An 18,991-nucleotide genomic window follows, 5' to 3' on the forward strand; every position below is an offset into this window, starting at 1 on the left:
GCCACTTCTGAAGACAACACTGAAACTTAATAAAAATGCAGCATGATTTGAAGGAAAATGTGGTGGAGATATGAGGTGACCCAGCAGCGAAGTGGGAATAGATTAAGTCCTTGAAGTCACCTACTTTGTCTCTGGTTTTATTTGGCCTGAGAAGTATAGAAAGCATCTTCTTTTCAGTAATCTCATTTTTTTTTTAATCAAGTCCCTTTGCTCAAACTCTGAGGCTTGAATCTTAATTTGTGTTTACACATGTCAAGCTGAGAAACTCATTCCTCACTCTGCTTCCTTTCAAAATCCGTGCTACGATGAATAAGGCTCTTTTGTGATGAAGTCTCTTACCTTTAATAAAATTCACTTTGAGCAGCAGCATACAAATAGGCTCATCTCTGCCTACTGGAAGCGTGAGGATTCGTGTCACCCGCTGCTGTTTGCCTTTCCCACATCATGATTTTAAGATGAGAGCAGTTGTATAAGGCATACAGGGCACAGAGCAAAACAGCTCTGCAGAGGCCTGGGTGTGCTATGGCCGCAGTTTTCTCTGTCTTCAAACTTCATGTAGGACCACTGGGCTCTAAAAGATCATCTGAGGGGTACATTTTGGCAGTGAGGAGGTAAATCCAGGCTCTTGTGTGTTTGTCAGACTGCAGCATTTGGTGTAATCAAACAGGAGTGGCTGTAGCAATGGATGGCACCCCAGCCTGTCAGAGGACGTTTCCTTTCAAAATACCTCCTTGCAATGCTGCTGCAATTAGCATATGGCGTACACTTACTTAATTTTCCCAATTTGTTGCAGATTGATGTATTGTTGTGGTGAATCATCCCTTCTGAAATAGCTTGATGTGCTGGGAGTGCTGGATTCGTGTTGGGGCAGGGCTGAGGTACGGGATGTAGCTGGGCGAGGGGGGTGTGTGAAGTGCTTAGGGGTGCGAGAAGTCCTCCCATTGCCTCTGGTTGCTGGTGGCAGCAGCAGGAAAGGGGCAGCTGGGTGCTGCGGGTGTAGAACCGCAGTGGGGATTCCCCTGCCCTCGCCTGTACTGGGAGCACGGGTGGTGCAGGAACAGGCTGAGCTGGCGCAGGAGGAGCAGAAACACAAGCAGCAAGTCCACTGCCAGCTTTTAAAGCCAGAAGGGCAGAGGATTGCGGTGTGTGTTAAGCAGAAAGCATGGAGCCCTGCCCTTTCCCAGATCCTAGGCGTGCTGCAGGCATGGCTCTGCCGGGACAGAAATAGAAGTGCAATGTTGGCTTCATCAGTCTGTCCTTCTCCCCATCTCCCATCCCCTATTTTTCCATCACTTCCCAGTGACTTCACCGCCACCTCCCATGCTTTCTCCTCTTACTGAAAACTTTTTTTTTTTTTTTTTTTTTTTTTTTTACCTCTCTCGGGAAATGAGCATGAGCCTGGCTCCCACAACAGAGGAAACAGCAACAACCCTGGGAAACCTTGCACAAAATCCCCAAAGTTACAAAGTGAGCACGGGCAGGTGTAGGAACAGGTATGTGCTTGAGCCCGGTGATGCTGCAGGCAGGGCTTTACAGCTGTTAGCCTGGCGCAGGCTGCGAGATGGGAAAAGGATGAGGTGGGACATCCCAGCCAGTGCCTGGAGAGGGCATTGATGGAGAGCCCACATGTTTAGTTCATAACCAGCTGAGCACTCTGGCACCACTTCAGCTAAATATTTCCCAGCGCTTTGCATGGAGGATGTCTGTCACCACAGCAAACCATTAACCTCTGGGTGCTTTCTGAACATAACAGCGGTACTGAGAGGTGGACGGTTACTCCGGAGGGAAAATGATTATCGGTAACTGGGGAAAGCAACCAGTTTGTGCGAGATGACTCAACGTTGTCCTCCATCTGGTACTTCAGCTGGTAAACTCCAGGGCTGAAGTAAGCTCCCTTTATGGTTTTTAGAAACTTTGCCCCAGCAGTGATGGTGCAGCTTCTGCAGCTGTTGCGGCATTCCCCGGATAGTTTCGGAATGATTTCAGGCTCTTTTGGCTTCGCAGACTAATTGCATTTTTTTTTTAATCAGTAGATTTTAACATGGCTGCTTTTCCTCATAAGCACCATAGGAAGTTGCAGGAGGGAGATCTTTAAAGGCTTTCACTGTCAAACTGAGACAGTGACATTTGCTGGAGACAACTCGGTGAAAATTTCAGTTTCTCTTGAGTCCGACAAACCTGATGAAGCGTGTGCTGAGGTGGATTTTATAACTCGTGCTGTTAAGCACTTCAATATCAGTGTTTCCTGGCATTTAGCAACAAGTTCAAGAACAATGAATCAAAAGAACTTGCCCAACATAGCCTCGGGTACTGCAGAGGGAGCGTTTTTATGGCTGAGAGCGTTGCCCAGGATTTCGGGAGGGTGTGTGTGGGTGTGTACACGCAGTGTTGGAAAACACCTGATTTCTTGTAGCGAGCATCCCCTGCTCCCAACAGAAATGAAAGAAACTGAAAGTAAGCTGCACGTTCGGTCCCACAAATTGGACTGCTTGCTTTGCTGTAGTTGCTCATTCTCCTGGTGTTTTGTCGGTGCTGTACGATATTAGATGTGGAGCTTCTACGAGAAGGAACGAAAGAAGCAGGTAATCCCCAGGAGAATTTCAGGTTCCTCCAAAGCACCAGGTTTCCCAGAAAGTGTCTGACCTCAGTCTCAGAAGAAGCCTGCTATCATCCGCTGAGGTAAATATTAATACCGGAACTGTTGTAACAGTGGAAAAAGTTATCAGGGCGAAGATCTTATCCGCAGGTTGTAGTGCTAGCGACAGATAAAGGTATGTAAGTGGTGACTTTTTGTTCTTTGGGTGCCTCCTGGAGCTGAGTCAGGAGCAGCTCTGGTGCACTTCACAGGTGAGAGGTAGGTTCCAGGTCCTTGTCCCAAGAGGAAGGACCAGGCAAGCCCGGCTTTTTTGTTCACCCTCCTTATTGCTGCTAGTCAGAAGCAGTAGCAGCACACACTAAAACCATCCCAAACACTTTCAGTAAATGTTGAGCCCTCTCTGAAAGCAGAGGTATGGTGTCATGCCCTGCAAGCACGTGGCTTCACATCAGCAGCCCTAGAGAATTAAGTGTAGGTGAATCGCCTCATGTCTGGAGGTGTTAGAAAGGCACTCAAACACTCTGAAGGCCGTCATTCAAGAAAGATTTGAACAGAGGAAGTATCTTCTAAGTCACAGTACTGTCTGGAGCTTTCCTTCAGAGAAGATGTGAACCAGTTTGTCCGCTTTTTGTTTCCTAACACAGGAAAATATCCTTTTTTTTCTTCATTAGGCATGTAAGAAAATGCCATGCAAATAGTAGGCCTCCTGTACAGGAACCACTAAGGCCTCGCTTCCTTTTGCACAGGAAGTGATGGTAAATTTTAATACGTGGTTCAGGATCCTCAGGATGTTTACCCCGGTTTGTTCTGTATGTTTCTGTTAATTACTATCTTGCCGTTAATTACTGCTGATTCCTGGTATAATTCAGTTCGATTCCAGATAGCCAGGATACGTGCTAATATTAATTAACACCATGTGATGATGCTGTCATCATAAAAAGCAGGTTTAGTACAAACATTACCTATTTGGTGGGTAGAGCTGACCCATTTTAGAACCTTTTACAGAGGCTATGGCATCGTCAGACTTTTGGGCATAGTTCATTAGCCATGTTTAAAAGGTAACACAGTCATCAATTAAAAAGCTTTTAATTGCTGTGGTACCCCACCACTGAGGGCACCAGCTGCTCCCATTTCACAGATGAAAACAAAAAGTACTCCATCATGTGCTTTGAAGGACATGCAAATTCTGGGGTTGAGCCACCAAAACCCACCCCAAATTGATAGTTACAACCCATATTTTAAGCACTCGAAAGCAGCCCATGTTGGAAACCTCTGGGGCTCAGGTGTGCAAGCCAAATGGGTGTGGAAGCATGCTCCCGCCCTTGCAGGGCTGCTTTTTTATGAAGTGCTCGGTGTCTTACCTGTCCCACCTCAGCCGGACCATCGTCTGTCTCCCTTCTCACTCCTGTGCTACTCCTGTGTGCCATTTCCATGTTCCAGGAGTGAATACAGGTCCTTCGACTGTGTCTGGTGGCTCCCCAAAAGTGTCCACCCGACCCAGGAATCGTGCTCCCACTTCGCATTAAACACGAAATACACACGTTACTGGATAAGTAGGAGTTGGCAGTGACTTTTCTGATAACGTTTCCCCTCGTGATAGGCAATGTTGCCCTCTGCTGGTTAATGACAGGTTAAAGGATCCCTGCCTTCCCCTCTCCAGCAGCAGCATTTTGCTGCCACAAGCTGTTTTTCACCCTCGGGGTCCTATTTGATGTCCTACAGCTGTGGTGAGCATCACAGCTTGCCTTTGATTTCTTTTTCCCTAGAAGCTCCTTTTCATTTGGGAGCACCTGGCGCACCTGAAAACCAAACTTTAATTGCTGGGTTTAGAGCAGTAATTCAGAAACCTTCCTTTTCAGAATTAACCCTTAGAAGTACAACTTTCCTGAGCCAGTTTAGCAAGTGAACTAACTGCAAGGCTTTTAATTAATATTGGCAGCAGTGAATCAGGCCTTCTGCTTGTGGCCAGAAGGAGCTGCCCCCTGCCCTTGTGTGGCACACGGGAGCAGGCTGCAGGGGCTGGGCCGGGTTAAAAATAAGCTGTGGAAAAAGCATTATTTTTAACTCAGGTCGATCCCTGCTGCAGGGCTGCACACAAGGGTGAGCCGGGAAGGGGGATGGGATGGGAGGGCTGTTTGGAGCAGCGCCATCCCCCTAAATTTGCTTTTCAAGCAGGTATTCTGCTTCTGAGCTCAGCTGTGGAGATCACAACATGACATGACGTGACCTGTCCTCCTCAGAGCCTTTCCCAGTACAAACATCAGTTCTGGTCCTGCACCTCTGGGGGTGATGTCCTGTACAGCAGAGCCTTCCCAGGGAAAATGCCTTTCAAATAAGGCTCAGCACCAGTTCATACAGCTGGCTTTATCCCTTGTCTGCTCTGAGTCCTTTAAGCATTAATATTTAGATATGCAGAGCAGGAGAAAATAGTTACTGCAAATTACAGATCACCTGGCAAGGGGTGCTGCAGGCACGATGAGAGGGAGGTGGGGGCTGGTGCTGTGCACAGCACCCGGTCTGATTCAGCTCCTGGGCCGTGGCCAGCGTGACGTTATTGCACGTGGCTACACTGTGGTGCCATCCTGCTGTCCTGTGCCAAGAACGAGGAGAAACTTCAAGAGAATTTTTCTGGGGGGGGTCTGTTGAGCTGAAGCTTGTCCCAGCTTTAAGGGGAGATGGAAAATGGCTGTGTGGTGGGACTGAGGGGGATTGAGCCATGTGGGCTGTGCTGTGGGTGATGGGGACAGGCAGAGAGTATGATTTACTCTTGTGGAGGAGAAATGGGTGACATTGTAGTGTCACCCAAGTTCATGAAGTGTTTGTCTCCAGCTGCCACTCTGCAGGTTTTGTGGCATGTGCAACTGGTGAGGCTAATGCTGAGGCCTACTGGTTGGTATAACACTGGTTGTTGTAATAGTGGTTGGTGTAACACGGGGCAGCTCAGCGTAGGAAAATGCTAATTGCAAATTCGTGGTGGCAGAAGGTTAGGGAGCTCACGAGGAAAGGTTCAAGACAAACACTGGTTCCTCCCCAGTCCATGGCGTTATGTGGGGATCAGCTCTTGTGGGGTCAGACAGAAGCCAGGCAAGCTCCCCTGGCTCTTTGCTCAGCAGCAGTTGAATTAACCAGGGAGTTGGGAGCACCAAGTGTCTTTCACTTCTATATACTTCATTGTAACTTCACTCCAGCACTGACTGCTTGCTGGGAGATCTTTCCACCACTTCCACAGGCTCAGCTCGGGGAGCAGCTGGGTTCTGTGGGGGCACCCAATGGAGGTGGTGCAGGGCTGCAAGGGGCACGGCACGCGGCGATGCTCTCAGCCCGGCACCGGGGCGAGGGATGAGATGGTTTTGATTTCTTCCATTTTAAACTGTTCCTTTCACGCCATCTGGATGAGACTAAAGCTGTTGAGGTTGATCTTTAACACAGTTAGGAGTAATTTATCGGGGTGTGTGCAGAGCATCTGGTTTAATAGTCAGTCATGTTAAGTATTTATGGGTTTAATCGGAGCGACTTTGCGATGTGCACACAGAGCTCTAAGGCCTGCAATGGGTTTCTCATTCCTGCACCTGCTCACCTGTACTAAACTTCAGGCGTGTGTTGAGCAAGACTTTTGTACATCAGCAGGAAAGCAATGAAGTTTGGGTTTCCATGGGAAGGGAGGGGTCTCTTGTTTCTGGTGCATTGCAGTTTTTCAGGACGTGAATGCTGCTGCCTGGGTTCTGTATGTAGTTTTCCTACTCTTTATTTATTTATTTATTTATTTATTTATTTATTTATTTCTGGCACTTTACAGGCTTTATCTTCATCGGTATCATCAGACTGATACGTGCTGTTTGTGTAGTGTGCTGGTGGGAAACCCTATAACCTCTTAAGTGAGACTGGAAATGGCTGTGAATTCGGCACCTGGCATCCTCTGAACTTTTTCCTACCCACTGCCTTTCCTAGCTGGAGCTCTGTGCCCCATGCAAGGCAAAAACAAAACGCAGCCAGCTAGTCCCTAGCCTCTTCCCCAAGGCCTCACATTGTGCTGTGAAATGACTTTTTTTAAAAATACTTTCCCTCCTCTTCCTCATGCCCTCAGAAGCATCTCCCAGGGTATGCTTGCAAGGTAAAGGCGATGCAACCTATTTTCTTTGGACGCCTCGGTGGTTCAGTGCGCGCCGTGAGGACGGTATTCCTGCTCTTGTTACTGCATTATGTGGTGCTTTTTCCATCTTCAAAGCATTTTCCAGCCATGAACTAAGAGCACATGCATTCACCCAGAGCACACACCCCTGCTGAAGTGGCTGATGCCTGGCACATCCCAGGAAAAACTTCCTGAATGTGACACACCACTTTTGATGCAAACAAAATGACGCCGTGTTTCATCAGCTCTATTAAAAGTACTTAAGTAATTGAATTAATGAAATTTTAAAAAGTCTCTAAGAGACAAATCTGACACACTTTTTTTTCCTTAGTGTTTTTTTTTTTCTTATTTTGCCCATTGAATGTCATTTGTTGGCTTTTTTTATTTGTGATCTTACCATTTGCTTCTCGATGTGTGGTTTTGCTTGGTTTGGTTTTGTGTTATGGTAGCTGATTTCCTTATTTTGCAGCATTAGTAGGTACTGTTACGCTTTCTGCAGCTAAGGAAAGTGTCTTCATACTCATGCTGTTTTGCAGAGTACCTCATCTCTCAATTTTTTTCCAGGCATTGGGGTTTTATTTGCATTGTGGCCATTCTCCTTTGCTGTGTGTGTCCGTCTTGTGCCCCGGACTGTGCTTACATTTGGCACCTTCAGACTGGTTTCCCATCTTCATTTGATCTTCCATGCTTCTTTACCACCCTTCCAGCTGCAGAAGTCCAACACCCAGCCCCTTTGAGCCCACTTTTGCTGTTTTCCCCTCCCTGTCCCTGTAGCCAGCTTAGCATGGGTATTTCTCCCTCCATTCCCTACCTCTTTACCTTGAGCAGGGCCAACCCTTCCTACACTGGGCAATGTGCTCAGCTTGCTCACCCTTCCTTTGGGAAAATGGCAACAGCAGTCCTAGTGCTGTTGTATGTAGCTGACTTGTTTTGTGACCCCAGTGTGGTGCAAGGCAGCTGATGGAGCCTTCTGCTCCCAGCACTCCCCCATCTGCAGATGTTCCAGGAGATAGGAACCAGGCACAGGATAGCCAGGGATGTGCAGCTGAAGCCCTCTTTATGTGGGCAGACAGCAAAGCCAGGAGTTCAGCAATGCCCCGTTTCCACCCCAAATCTCTCTCGTTTCATGCTAACCTGTGGCATTTTAGACGCAGCTCACTTTTTCTTGCCTTCTTTGCTTTTTCAGGTGAGGCAGACGAAGAAGCCTTTGCCGAGGAGTGCAGACGGAGGGGACAGCATGCCCTGCCTTTCCAGCCCACCAACACTCGCCTGCTGAAGCCTCACAAGCCTGCCAGCTCCCCCAAATATGCCTATCATTATAATAGCGATGAGGTGGAAGAGCAAGATAGAAGCCGCGTTACAAGCAGCTTGGAGACCCCTTTTTATTTATCAGGTGTGCAAAAACATGTTGATGAGAAATGCGCAGAAAAGGCTCCAGCAGCTAGTCAAAAGGAAAAAAACAAAAGCCAAGCAAGGAGATGGTGCTGTGTGCTGACCTAATGCTGGCACCCTGGTAGATAATAGATGGCCGCTTGTGTGCCTTCATCCGCATTAGCTCTGCTCTTCAACGTAGCCTAGATTCACAACTGCCCTGGGATACTCAGGGCCTGATCCAGGGAAAATATTGTTTTGTTATGCTGCTGAGGTGCCCACGCTCTTTGTTCTTAAAAGTGAAGGCCTTTTAGAGAATCACTAATGGCAGTACTTTGCACGTTCATTTATTTAAATTGTGCTTAGCTTCCTTGCCGAAGGAGAAGTTCAGCAACTTCACGTATTAATTCTGGAAGCTGCAATTTTGGGCATCTAAACCTTAATAGAGAGGGTTGAGACTGTTCAGGCAAACAAGGAAGCACAGCAATAGTCCTGGTTATTTTTGGAAGTAATTAGTCCTTTGATGTATTTCCAGTCTGTAATTTTTGGCAGTGTAGTCCAGAGGCTATCTTGGACAGCAGAACCCTCGTAACCACTTGATTTAATTTGAACGTGTGGTCAGTGCTCACCCAGGAGTGCTAGGACAGGTTGCTGTGCGGGTGACAAAGCCCTGGCCCAGGCTGCCCAGAGGCTGTGGAGTCTCCTCCTTGGGGAGCTCCTAAAGCTGCCTGGACGTGGGCCTGGGCACCCTGCTCTGGGTGGCCCTGCCTGGGCAGGGGCTGGGCCCGTGGGACCCCGAGGTGCTGCCAACCCAACCCAGGCTGTGCTTCCGAAACATGAAGGTGCCTTTCCACGTGGATGCCCGCGCTCAGGGCCATTCTCAGCAGTGTTGAATTAGCCGATCTGCTGGGAAGCACAAATGTATTGGGCTCCTCAGGGCAAACATAGCACATGGGAAATGTGCTGCAAAAAATGAAGGAAAAAACCAAACAACTGTCCCCCAAAGCACAGGTGCGCACACACACTCCCAATGCTATATCAGCTTCTGCTGTGTTTGAGCCTTTGAATATAACACTGAATTCTGTACAAAAAAAAAAAAAAAAAAAAACCTAACTAAATTTATTGCATGGGGTGCCAACTTGCAAAAATAATCAGAGAAATTCAAATAAACGTCTTCCTGATCAGTTGCTGGAAGTTTAGACTCTTAAGGCATGGCTCAATTAAATCTTCTTAAAGTAAATAACTAAATTCTTTACAGAAGCCTGAATCTAACACCTGGGCTGATGTGCAGGAGCTTTCAGTACAGGCGTTACAGGTTTTGTTTCCTATGTCTGTAGCTAGCAAAACAAAACCTTGGCCCTGCATTCAGGTTCTGTGTGACCATAACAGCATTTGTAATGGTGTCCAAAGAGCATCTGAGTTTGACATGCACCTTGCAATTTTTGGAGCCATTTTAACATTGCTTAGGACTTCTAGCTGTGAATCTATTTATGCTCCGAGGCACACAAGTTTTCAGTTAAAACAAATTTCCAGAGCTATTTGCACAATCCCCAAACCTACCGGTAGATTGTCAGTTGCCATACAACAGGTATACAAGATTCAGGGCTGAAAACTTGATTACAGTCAAGACTATGATTTTTTTTTTTTTTTTTACTGTTGCTTTAAATATTTTGCCTGCTGTTCCTCCGATAGAGAGACAGTGGCTGCTGAAGGACTGGTCGAGTTAGTCATAAAACCCTACGTGAGTGTCTTAATCCCTCCCTGGGAAGTTTGTGCGCGAGCCCTGGCCAGCAATGCCGTTCTCCATGGGTGTTCACCTCCGCCGGCTGCCTCGCTCCGCCAGCCGGCTCCACCAGCTCTGTAATTACGTAGACCACTCGCTTGCTCCCGCTTGGCTTCTCATTTATCACCGCGACAGCTGCCGTGCGCTCGCGGGCCGGCCTGGGGAAAGCGGCATCTTGCTCTGCCTTGATCCCAGGCCCGCTCGCCGCAGTGGAAAATAGCGAAGCTCGACGGCCTCAGCCCTGGCGCGGCTCCACCTGGGATGAGATCGTTTCTGCCACCGTTGGCACGCGGCCCTTTGGCAGCGATTGTTTCAGAGGTTGTCCCAGCTCTAGCACCTAAAGCAAATTCTCAGTTGTTACTGATTCACCTGCGGTGAAGTGGTTTTCTTTTCCCTGCTTGAGGAGTGGGAATGCTTGAGTTGTAATTCGTAAGTGCTTAGGAAATTTAAGTGGAGGAACATGGGGTAGGTTTCATCTTGACTATGTGATGTAGCCCCTCTCTCTCCAGTGCTGGCTCATTCAGACTAGTGAACAGTACTCAGGGGTGAGATGAATCCTCTCCACAGACAGGACTTCCAGTCGTTGCAGTGGGTTTTGACTATAAAACTGATGGAGTTAAATCTAGTTCTCCATCTATCTTTGAGACTTTATTTTAGTAGAACTTGCTCTGGGTTTCGTGGTGTTACTGGTTTCGGAATCGCCTTTTAGAATAAAACTTGACCTTGTGTTCTGAAGTCACTGTGTATCAAAGAGTATCAAACCTCAAACAGGTGCCTAGCTCTAAACAAATGTATTTTTTGGTAAGAATTCAGATCCTGCTAATAGTGCACTCTCAGACAGCATGGTGTCTGGCTGACTCGAGGTATCCAAGCTGTACCAAAGTGGTGGTAATGCCAGCGCAGACCTGGGGGCTGCAGCTGTTAATGAAACTGCTATGGATTTGAGAGCTTTGACCTTTAGCTAGCAAGAATGGCTGAAATGTTTAATTGTAGAAATATTGACAAATATTTGATGCTAGAGATCATTATTTGCAAGGTAATACTGCAAAGTTTGCTCTTCCTTTTGAATGAAATAGCTTGCATTAACCTAGAACTTACAGCATTAATAATTCATTTTTGATTCATTTTCATCTGCTGGCATCACTGAAGAGGAAACCACTTTAAAAGAACTAGCTTAACTAATTCTGATCTTTTTTCTGGCATGGGTTCCTCTGCTGGAAAGTTGAGCTGTTAAAACTTCATTACATCTTTAATGCAGTCTCCATTCTTTTCACCAACACACGATTTCCTGAATTACGCAGTACTGACTAGTAAAATCAACGTGCTGGTTATCCAGGCTAATTACCTTTTAATTCTCTCGCATACTTGTGTTTGGGTATGTAATGGAAAGCAAAGCTGCTTTGTTTTCTGCGGAAACCTAATACGCGAGGAATGCTGGAAGCACGGGGCGGGATGGGAATGAACTCTCCCTTGCTCCACATCCCACAGCACGGCTCTCTGCCCGCAGCTGTGTGAGTGGGATGTGGCAGCAGCCCCCTTCTTCCACAGGCACAGGGTGGAAAGATGCCTGCTGGATTTGGGGACGAGCTCATTGGCCTCTCGGCTTAAGCAGAGCTGCCTTCGTGTGCATTTTTTTGGCTGCTGGTGGGAGATCACCCCATTACCCATTTGCTTCCCATAAAAAGTGGCTGGGTTGCACATGGATGGAAGGGCTTCCAAGGCTGCAGAGCCTTGCAAGCTTTTGCTTGCCATGTGGGAGTAAAACCTTGGACTCTGTTCAGCAGTAGTGTTACCTTAATTAAGAGCAGGCAAGCAGGTCGTATCTGGCTCGGTATGTTCTTGTAGCAATTTTAGGCAGAATTGGTAATGAAAATAGTATGGTGAGCAAGCGTGAAGGAAGGCCCCAGAAAGTTGCTACGGCTTTTTAGTCCCCTAAAAGATCAAAGGTGGCATTACATCACAGGGTTGGACAGTGAAACTGGAGAACTCGCCCCTTGGATTTAACAGCAAAGATAATTAAACAGTGGAGCAGCATACCGAGACGGGGTGGGATGTTTTGTCACCACTGCCCTGTATGTAAAGGCAGGTTCTCCTTCCACGATGCTCTGTGGCACGGGCAGAAACTGTGGATGCGGGGAGAGGATTAGTAGGTCAAGTTGTGTGGTTGTTGGGCCGTGGCTTGGGCTGAAAGGAGGCAGTGTGAAAGTGTGGTGTAGGGCTATAATTGTAAATCGAGTCACATGCCTGGAATCGTACTGAAGCTGTGATTTGGGGTGATTTTTTGTAATGGCATATGCAAATCTGGCCAGGCTAAAATAACAGATGGTGGCTCCAGCTCAGGTACGCTGGCTAACTTTGAAATCCCAATTTATTTTATGAGTAGAGAAATACCTCTAAGAGCAGAAAATTAAATAGCATGCTCTGCAGAACCCACCTTGCATGTAATCTGTTGGCCAATTAAAGCTCTGTGTGCTTGTTGGAGCCTCCTGGTTTGAAAGAGGTTGAAAGGATTGCCACAAGCTTAGCAAAGAATTAGTAGGTCTTGAAAACAATTTTTGTTACTGGGACTTGAGCAGAAGATGTGAGTCCCTCCCATCCCCAGCCTCAGGGCTTCGGAGCCTGGAAGTGGAAGGAGGCTCCATTTCTGCCTGCACCTTTGTAGATTTTCCATAAAAACCAGGCCATGGCCTTTGTTGTTGACCCATGTGAGTCAAGAAGTGGAGGAGGTGGAGGTGGCGCGTTAATCATTGGTCACGACTGAAGTCCTTGCTTCCTTCTGCTGACTCCTACGCTCTCCTGGGTCGGCAGAAGGAAGGTGGAGCAGACCCATGACCGCTCCTGGCAAAGCAGAAAAAAGTAGGATACTACAAACGGGGTGGGTAGGAGTGTTTTCCCTAGGACTCTTGTCCCTTTGGGTCCATCGCTCAATGTGTGCAGCTCCCTTGCTGTTGCCTTCCAAGAATGTGATGAGTTTCAAAGTCAGTGACTGAACAAAGTTGTGCCTTTGGGAGCTGTGGATGGCAGAGAAGTGGAAAGCCAGGAGAGAAGTCGATCTGGGACCCAGCAGGGAGGCTTCCCAGTTTGTTTGGGTCCTTGCTGTGTGGTTGAGGGAGTTGCTACTGAGCATTGGAAGCAGCTTCCTGAGTGCTGGAATAGCTTCTGTGCTCTCTGTGGTTCTTTTGGATGTAGAAGAGAGGGGGATGAAACAGAGAGTGGGTCAGCAGATGCTGTTTATTGTAGACAGGGATTGTGCAGGTTGTAAAGCAGGTGTAATTCCAAATGGCGTGGATTCTTGCTTCATCCATCCCTGCTCCTGGCAGCTGACAAAAGCAAGAGCATACCGAGCTAGGCTGATGTCTATCTGCATTTGAGCGAATCTGTTTCCAAATATCAAAGCCTCACAAAGCTCTCGGAAACCGATTCTCCCTCCACCCTTCTCCGAGACTCTTCACGTCATGCATTTCTAGAGTTTAGGTGGCTAACAATCACTTCCAAGGGTGGGAATTTACAAAGCCCCTCTCCAAGACCAAAACTGCTCGGCTGAAGCCAGCTCAGCCGGGCACTGGCTATGGCAGCTTTCCATGACCACTTTGTGATGCTGGCAACCCACCAGGACACATTTACTACAAATTAATCAAATAGCACTGGGGCTGCTGCTTTCCTAATTCAGATTTTATTCTCTCATGACTTTAGGGCTACCCTTCTAACCAAGGCAACTAAATATGCTTTTAATTAGTGCCTGTTGAAGTATTCCAGTGAAATGAGCACTGAAGGGTTACTTAAATCTTCTGTGTCCGATTTTTATTTTTGTTAGGAGCCGCTCCAATTGTTTGGATGAGGTTTTTGGCTGTTATCACCCAGCGTAGCATCACTGGAGCTAACAGAGTGACAAAGTTCGACCTATCCTTTCTTCTTAGGTGGGGGTAGCAAGGGAAATGGCTGGGAGTGAAATTATTTATCACAGCAGGCTAGAAACAGAAAGGACCTGGCAGTTTTCTCCTGAGGAATGCTCTGTATTTGTGCATTATCTCCTACTCTGGCCAATCTGTTTCTGTGTGTCAGCGATAACACTTGAAAGATTTCTACTTTTTACCCTTATCGTTCCAGAGCTGGTAGGAGACCATGTTGTCAAATACCTAAATATCTTCATACCGCATTATTTTAACATCTGAATTGTTTCATTTAGAAGACAATGAATTATGTGGCATTCATTTCAAGCCCTAATTTACATTTGACTCACAGCATTCTTAGGGAAAAGTTGCTAGAATTGCTTTCAACAGCTCAACCGTTTGAAGAAACTTGACTGGTCCAAAAAAAAAAAAAAAAAGTTTTATGATATAAAACAGCATCAGAAAAAAAAATCATGCCTGTATGTGGAAGCCTTTTGGAAAAGCTGACAGTGTTTTGAGAATGAAAAATGAGAAAATAATGAAGGTAATAACCTGTTAGGTTTCAATGGTCCTTTCCCAAATATCTGTGTTAATGGCTCATCAGTATGACGTGAACTAGCTCTGATCAGCCGATATGATGCTGTTTTTCCCTTCCACTGAAGGGAAGATCCCTTTGAATAACACCCTTTGGATGAGTGATCCTCGGGAGTCAGCACGTCTCTTCCGCCTCCGTTGGCCTCTGTGGGAAAGCCGAGAGATGCTTGAGCCCTTCTGGGACACATCTTTCACTGCACCTTTTAATGCAGCAAATCAAAAGCCAGGGGATCCCAGATCTGGCAGCGTGCAGGTGACCGAAGGGCTGACATTGACCTTTGTGGGTGTGGTTTTTATTGAGATGTTCAGGCAGTGTCCCCCAGGATGGGGCTGTATCTCAGGAGGGTGGCAGGGCATGGGGAAAACACCGCGTCATTTGCAATTCCACAAAGCACTGGCAGCTTTTCTCTTCCTTAAACAATAAAACTGGTTTCCACTCTAACTTTGTGCAGGCTAATCACTCATGGCAGAATTTCTAAACAAATAGCCTGGCGCTTGACTCAGACGATTGCAGGAGATGAAGTAATGCTGTTGGTACAGCGTAGGAGCTGGAGTGATAACCTAGGCGCAGTTTTCCTTTGCTGCAAGGGAGTGTGTTTCCTCTCATGCTCAAGCTTTTACTAATGTCTGAAGTGATTTTAGCCCAAACAAGTGTGGCTCTCCCAAAGTCTTAAATTGCAGAACTGCAGCTCTGCTGTGGCACGGCTGTAATTGCACTTGGGAGGAGCTCTGACTCGAGGCACCTGAAGCCACAGCCTGACTTCAAAGCCTTCTGGTTACTGTAACCCTCTGACCTCACACCATTTCCTTTTCCCACCTTAATTTTGCTGTCGGTGCTAAATGGCTGCAGCACCGGGCGCTGCGGTGAGGTGACTTCTTTTCAGGGTCATGTCCCACTGCCTGCAGGCCAAATGGGGGACAGAAACATTTCCAGATAGGCAGAGCTGGGCCCTTCCTGGCCGCTCCTCTGACTCGCAGCCTGGATCCGAGGTGTCTCACCGAGGGGCTCGTCCTCTTGGTGCAGCCCCGTTCCCTGGACCACGCTGGTTCCCAGAGGCAGAGCATCACTGAGCTACAGGATCCCTCCTGCCACCTCATGGCATGATTTGCTTTTTGTTATTTGAGGGAAATGCGTGCTACCTTTGCGTTTAGGTTTATAGGTGCGCTGGGTAGATGTGGTGCTGGTTCTGCACTGTACAGGCAAGTTGTGTTGTGCTGCAAGCCTGGAGGAGAGGAGGTGATGCAGAGCAGGAACTGGTTTCCATGCATCTCTGTGGGGAAAAAGAACATATTGGGGTGACAATCACATGGCTGAAAGCTTGTGCCTGTTGAACCCGTAGCAAGTGGTTGTTGCTTGAACGTGATGCTTCCATGTACCATAGGAGCTGCAGTGGCGCGCAGCCCATGGTGCATTGTTAAGCATGAGCAGACCGATGACCTGCATACGAAGTGCATTTTGGTAAACACTGAGCACCTTCTTATTTACTCAGGATTCTCAGCATTCCCTGTTTTTAAAATGGAAATGCAAATATCATGGTAACTCTAAATACTGCGGGCAGGAAATGCCAGTACTTAAGTAGCTCCTGCTGTGTAAGTCTTATTGCTTCCATTTTGAAAATTATTCCGGTTTTGCATGTGCTCTAATTTTGAAGCTTTTCCTGAATGGCTTTGAAGTCTTCTGAAAGTTCTTAGATCTTTTCAGACTTCAAAGATAGATGCAGTGTTTTCTTTCTGTCCTATGTAAGGGATATATTAGAACTGATGATTTAAAATGATAATAAAAAAAAAAAATAAAAATTGGAAAGCCAGATCTTTTCTTTAAGACTCCTTAAACCATTCAGTGAACGCGTGCATTTGGTAGAGGGGAAAAGTCCATGAATACTGTGAATAGTGTTTCACGAGCCATGTTTCCTCAGGATACAAAGAAGGCAGCAAGAGGAGGAAGCAGAAGCAGAGAGAGGAACAGAAGAAGAAGAAGTCAACCAAAGGGAGTTACTAAAACGGACTTCTCTGCTATGCCAAAACCTTTACAATAACAGCAACTTAAGATACATTTGAGCACAACTCTTCTGAGTATATATTTTTTTTTTTGATTGTTCACACTGCTAGTAAGGAAGTGACTCATGTTTAAAACTGTACTAAAATTGCACTATATTATTCTTTTTAGTTTCACGGAGTGGCTTTCTTGCCAGTCAGGTTAAGGAATTTGGACGAGGTTGATCTTGGTTAGAAGTGTGTTATGTTTGACGATTGGAAAACATTACGGAATCTCTTACCTCTTCCTTCCCTGGGACTAAAACTACTCTAGTCTAACGTTTATTTGTTTTGTAGGATATAGACAGTTGTGCAAATGCCTGCTTGTCCAGTCACTCTAGCATCAACATCAGGCTTGTTGAAAGAGTTAAACATCAATCCCGTTCCTTCATGTCACTGGGAGTCGGACTGAGACGTGCTCTCATGTGGTAATTTATGCAGACTTAATAAATGACTTCTGTGTCTTTCTTCTCCCAAGCTGGGTAGTAAAGGTTTGTCCCTATTATTAAAATGTTCCTTCTTTTTAAAGTGTATCATGAAGTTATATCCTCTGGTTTTAAAAAAACTTAGTGTAATGACCGTCTTCTGTAACACTTGTGCTGATTTCTTTAAGCATAGTTGACTCCCGGTGAATCATTTAGTGAAATCATTCCTTATTTTAAAATTTTCTTTTCAGAAGCTAGAGACAAATGATCTAAGTGCTACTTTAAAACTGCTCTCTGTTTCTGTTGAGTAGCTTTTAAATAATGAAAATATTTCAGGATCTGTGTAAGATTTTTTTTTTTTTTTTCTGCAGAGAACTTGCATCTTTACGTATGAAAGCATTTTGCATCTGTTTTATTGCAGGACTAATTTTTTTTTTGAAAACATGTCTTCAGTCCTAAATAAATCTACATTTTCTGGCTAGATTACTTCCTTGCTTCCCGTAATCGTCTCATGTGCATGATCCATTGCTTCTCCTAACCTTTTAGTTTGTCCAGAGCCATTCTGTTGCCTTAAGCATTTACCCGCATGTTTCTTGTCAGTACGTTGCCTCCTCTTTTTAACCTTCAGGTAGGAGTTATCAGCTCATGGTTTTGTTTCTCATGTCTTCCTCTTGCCAATATGTTGTAGATGTAACAGACTTAAACCTAGCAATACTGAAAGTCCACAGTTCCTGGAGAAACTCACTCCCTCGTGTATGTAGCGATACACATAATGGTGTAAGGAAGAAGCTAAACAAACAAACAAACAAAAAATCAAGTCTGCATTTTAGCATGGTTTGATATAACAAATTCTGGTGTCTGTGGTATCTGAATGGTTTAGCTTCTAATGCTTACATTAAAGAACGTAATCTTACGCAAACATATAACCATACATGAACTCTGTTAGGGTATTTAAATTAAGGTTAATATGAAATAAGCCTGAGTACCATTTTTTCTGTCACTTAAGTACCACTTTTTCATTTTGTGCAGTGTTACTAATATTTAAAAATAAAGAAAATTTTCCTTTATACTTTGTCCTCTTGCACTGTCCTGTAGACTAGAGCTGGCACCAGCTGTTCCTGTTTGATTTGTGTTAGAGCTGAGGCTGTAAGCACAAGAGGAGAGCCCACGTTCACCGAACACCCACAAGCTCACCACGCGATGCCTTCTGCTACATCCATGGGCAAGTCGATAGAGTCCCCATGCCAAATGGCTGATACTGGAACGCCAGGGTTCCTTCTGGCTGGAGACATCACCGTAGGAGCTCATACACATCAAACGGAGCCTGCACATTACATACAAGGATCATACAGAGAAATGCACAGCTCTTTGAATTGCATCCCATTTAAAGCCCTTCCCCCTTTGGGGAGAAGTCCCCATTAATACGTATGCTAATTTTAAGCTATTAGAGCTCCTTGTTGTGGGGAAAATGGTGCCCTCCTTGGAAAAGGAGGAGAGGTGGAGGAAGGGAGAGGTGACGCCAGCCTAGGGCTGGTTTCCCTGGGCCGTCCCTGTGCTGTGAGCAGCCTCACATCACAGGACAGCGTGGCTGCAGATCAGGAATGTGCCTTGGAGAGCTAGAGCAGACCGTCATTTGGGTACGTAAATATATTCCTGAGTCCCATCCCTACATTAGGCCTGAAGAAGGAGGACAGAGCCTTAATTAGGAGGCCTGCAGGTGGGCTCATGGTTGGTTATGAAGCCTGAGCGCTTTAAGTGAAGCCTGCCTGTAGGCACTGCCACGTCATGTGGGTTCTGGGCATGCATTTGTTGGGGGCCATACCCAAGAAGAACCTAGGTGAACTGTATGTACCCCTGCCCCAGAGTACAAAACTTTGTACAGCTTTGGCATTTGGCATTTGGCAGAGTTTGTACAACTCTGTAAACTCTGTACAGCTTTGTACAGCCCTTAATGGCTGCCCAACTCCTGGAGATGCCCATCTCACTGAGAGCATCCCCCTCAAAAACGCTGCATGCCTCCTTGCAGCTGTGCTCCCTTGGGAGAAGCTCCTGGGAAACAAAGTCCTCAGAGGAAGGAATCACGGGCATCATCTTTCCTGTAACTACCTAGAATCTGCCCAAGCTTGCCCAGAAATTAAGAAATATGGGCTTATGGCCATTGAGCACGAT

The 18,991-nt window shown here is 46.3% G+C and overlaps 1 protein-coding gene across 3 annotated transcripts in view; it reads left to right on the forward strand.

Moving 5' to 3' along the window:
* Positions 1–18,991, forward strand: part of DNAJB6 (DnaJ heat shock protein family (Hsp40) member B6) — a 66,996-nt gene that overhangs the window by 41,227 nt on the left and 6,778 nt on the right. Inside the window, exons 9-10 of one of the 3 annotated variants that reach the window (XM_084281976.1) lie at positions 7,912–8,118; positions 16,280–17,889. In XM_084281976.1, coding sequence (XP_084138102.1) covers positions 7,912–8,118; positions 16,280–16,362 — 290 coding nt within the window. In that variant the 3' untranslated portion in view covers positions 16,363–17,889. The other 2 variants (XM_084281977.1, XM_084281975.1) reach the window with 2 other exon arrangements.

This window comes from Netta rufina (genome assembly GCF_964035555.1).
Source record: "Netta rufina genome assembly, chromosome: 2".
Taxonomy (NCBI): domain Eukaryota; kingdom Metazoa; phylum Chordata; class Aves; order Anseriformes; family Anatidae; genus Netta; species Netta rufina.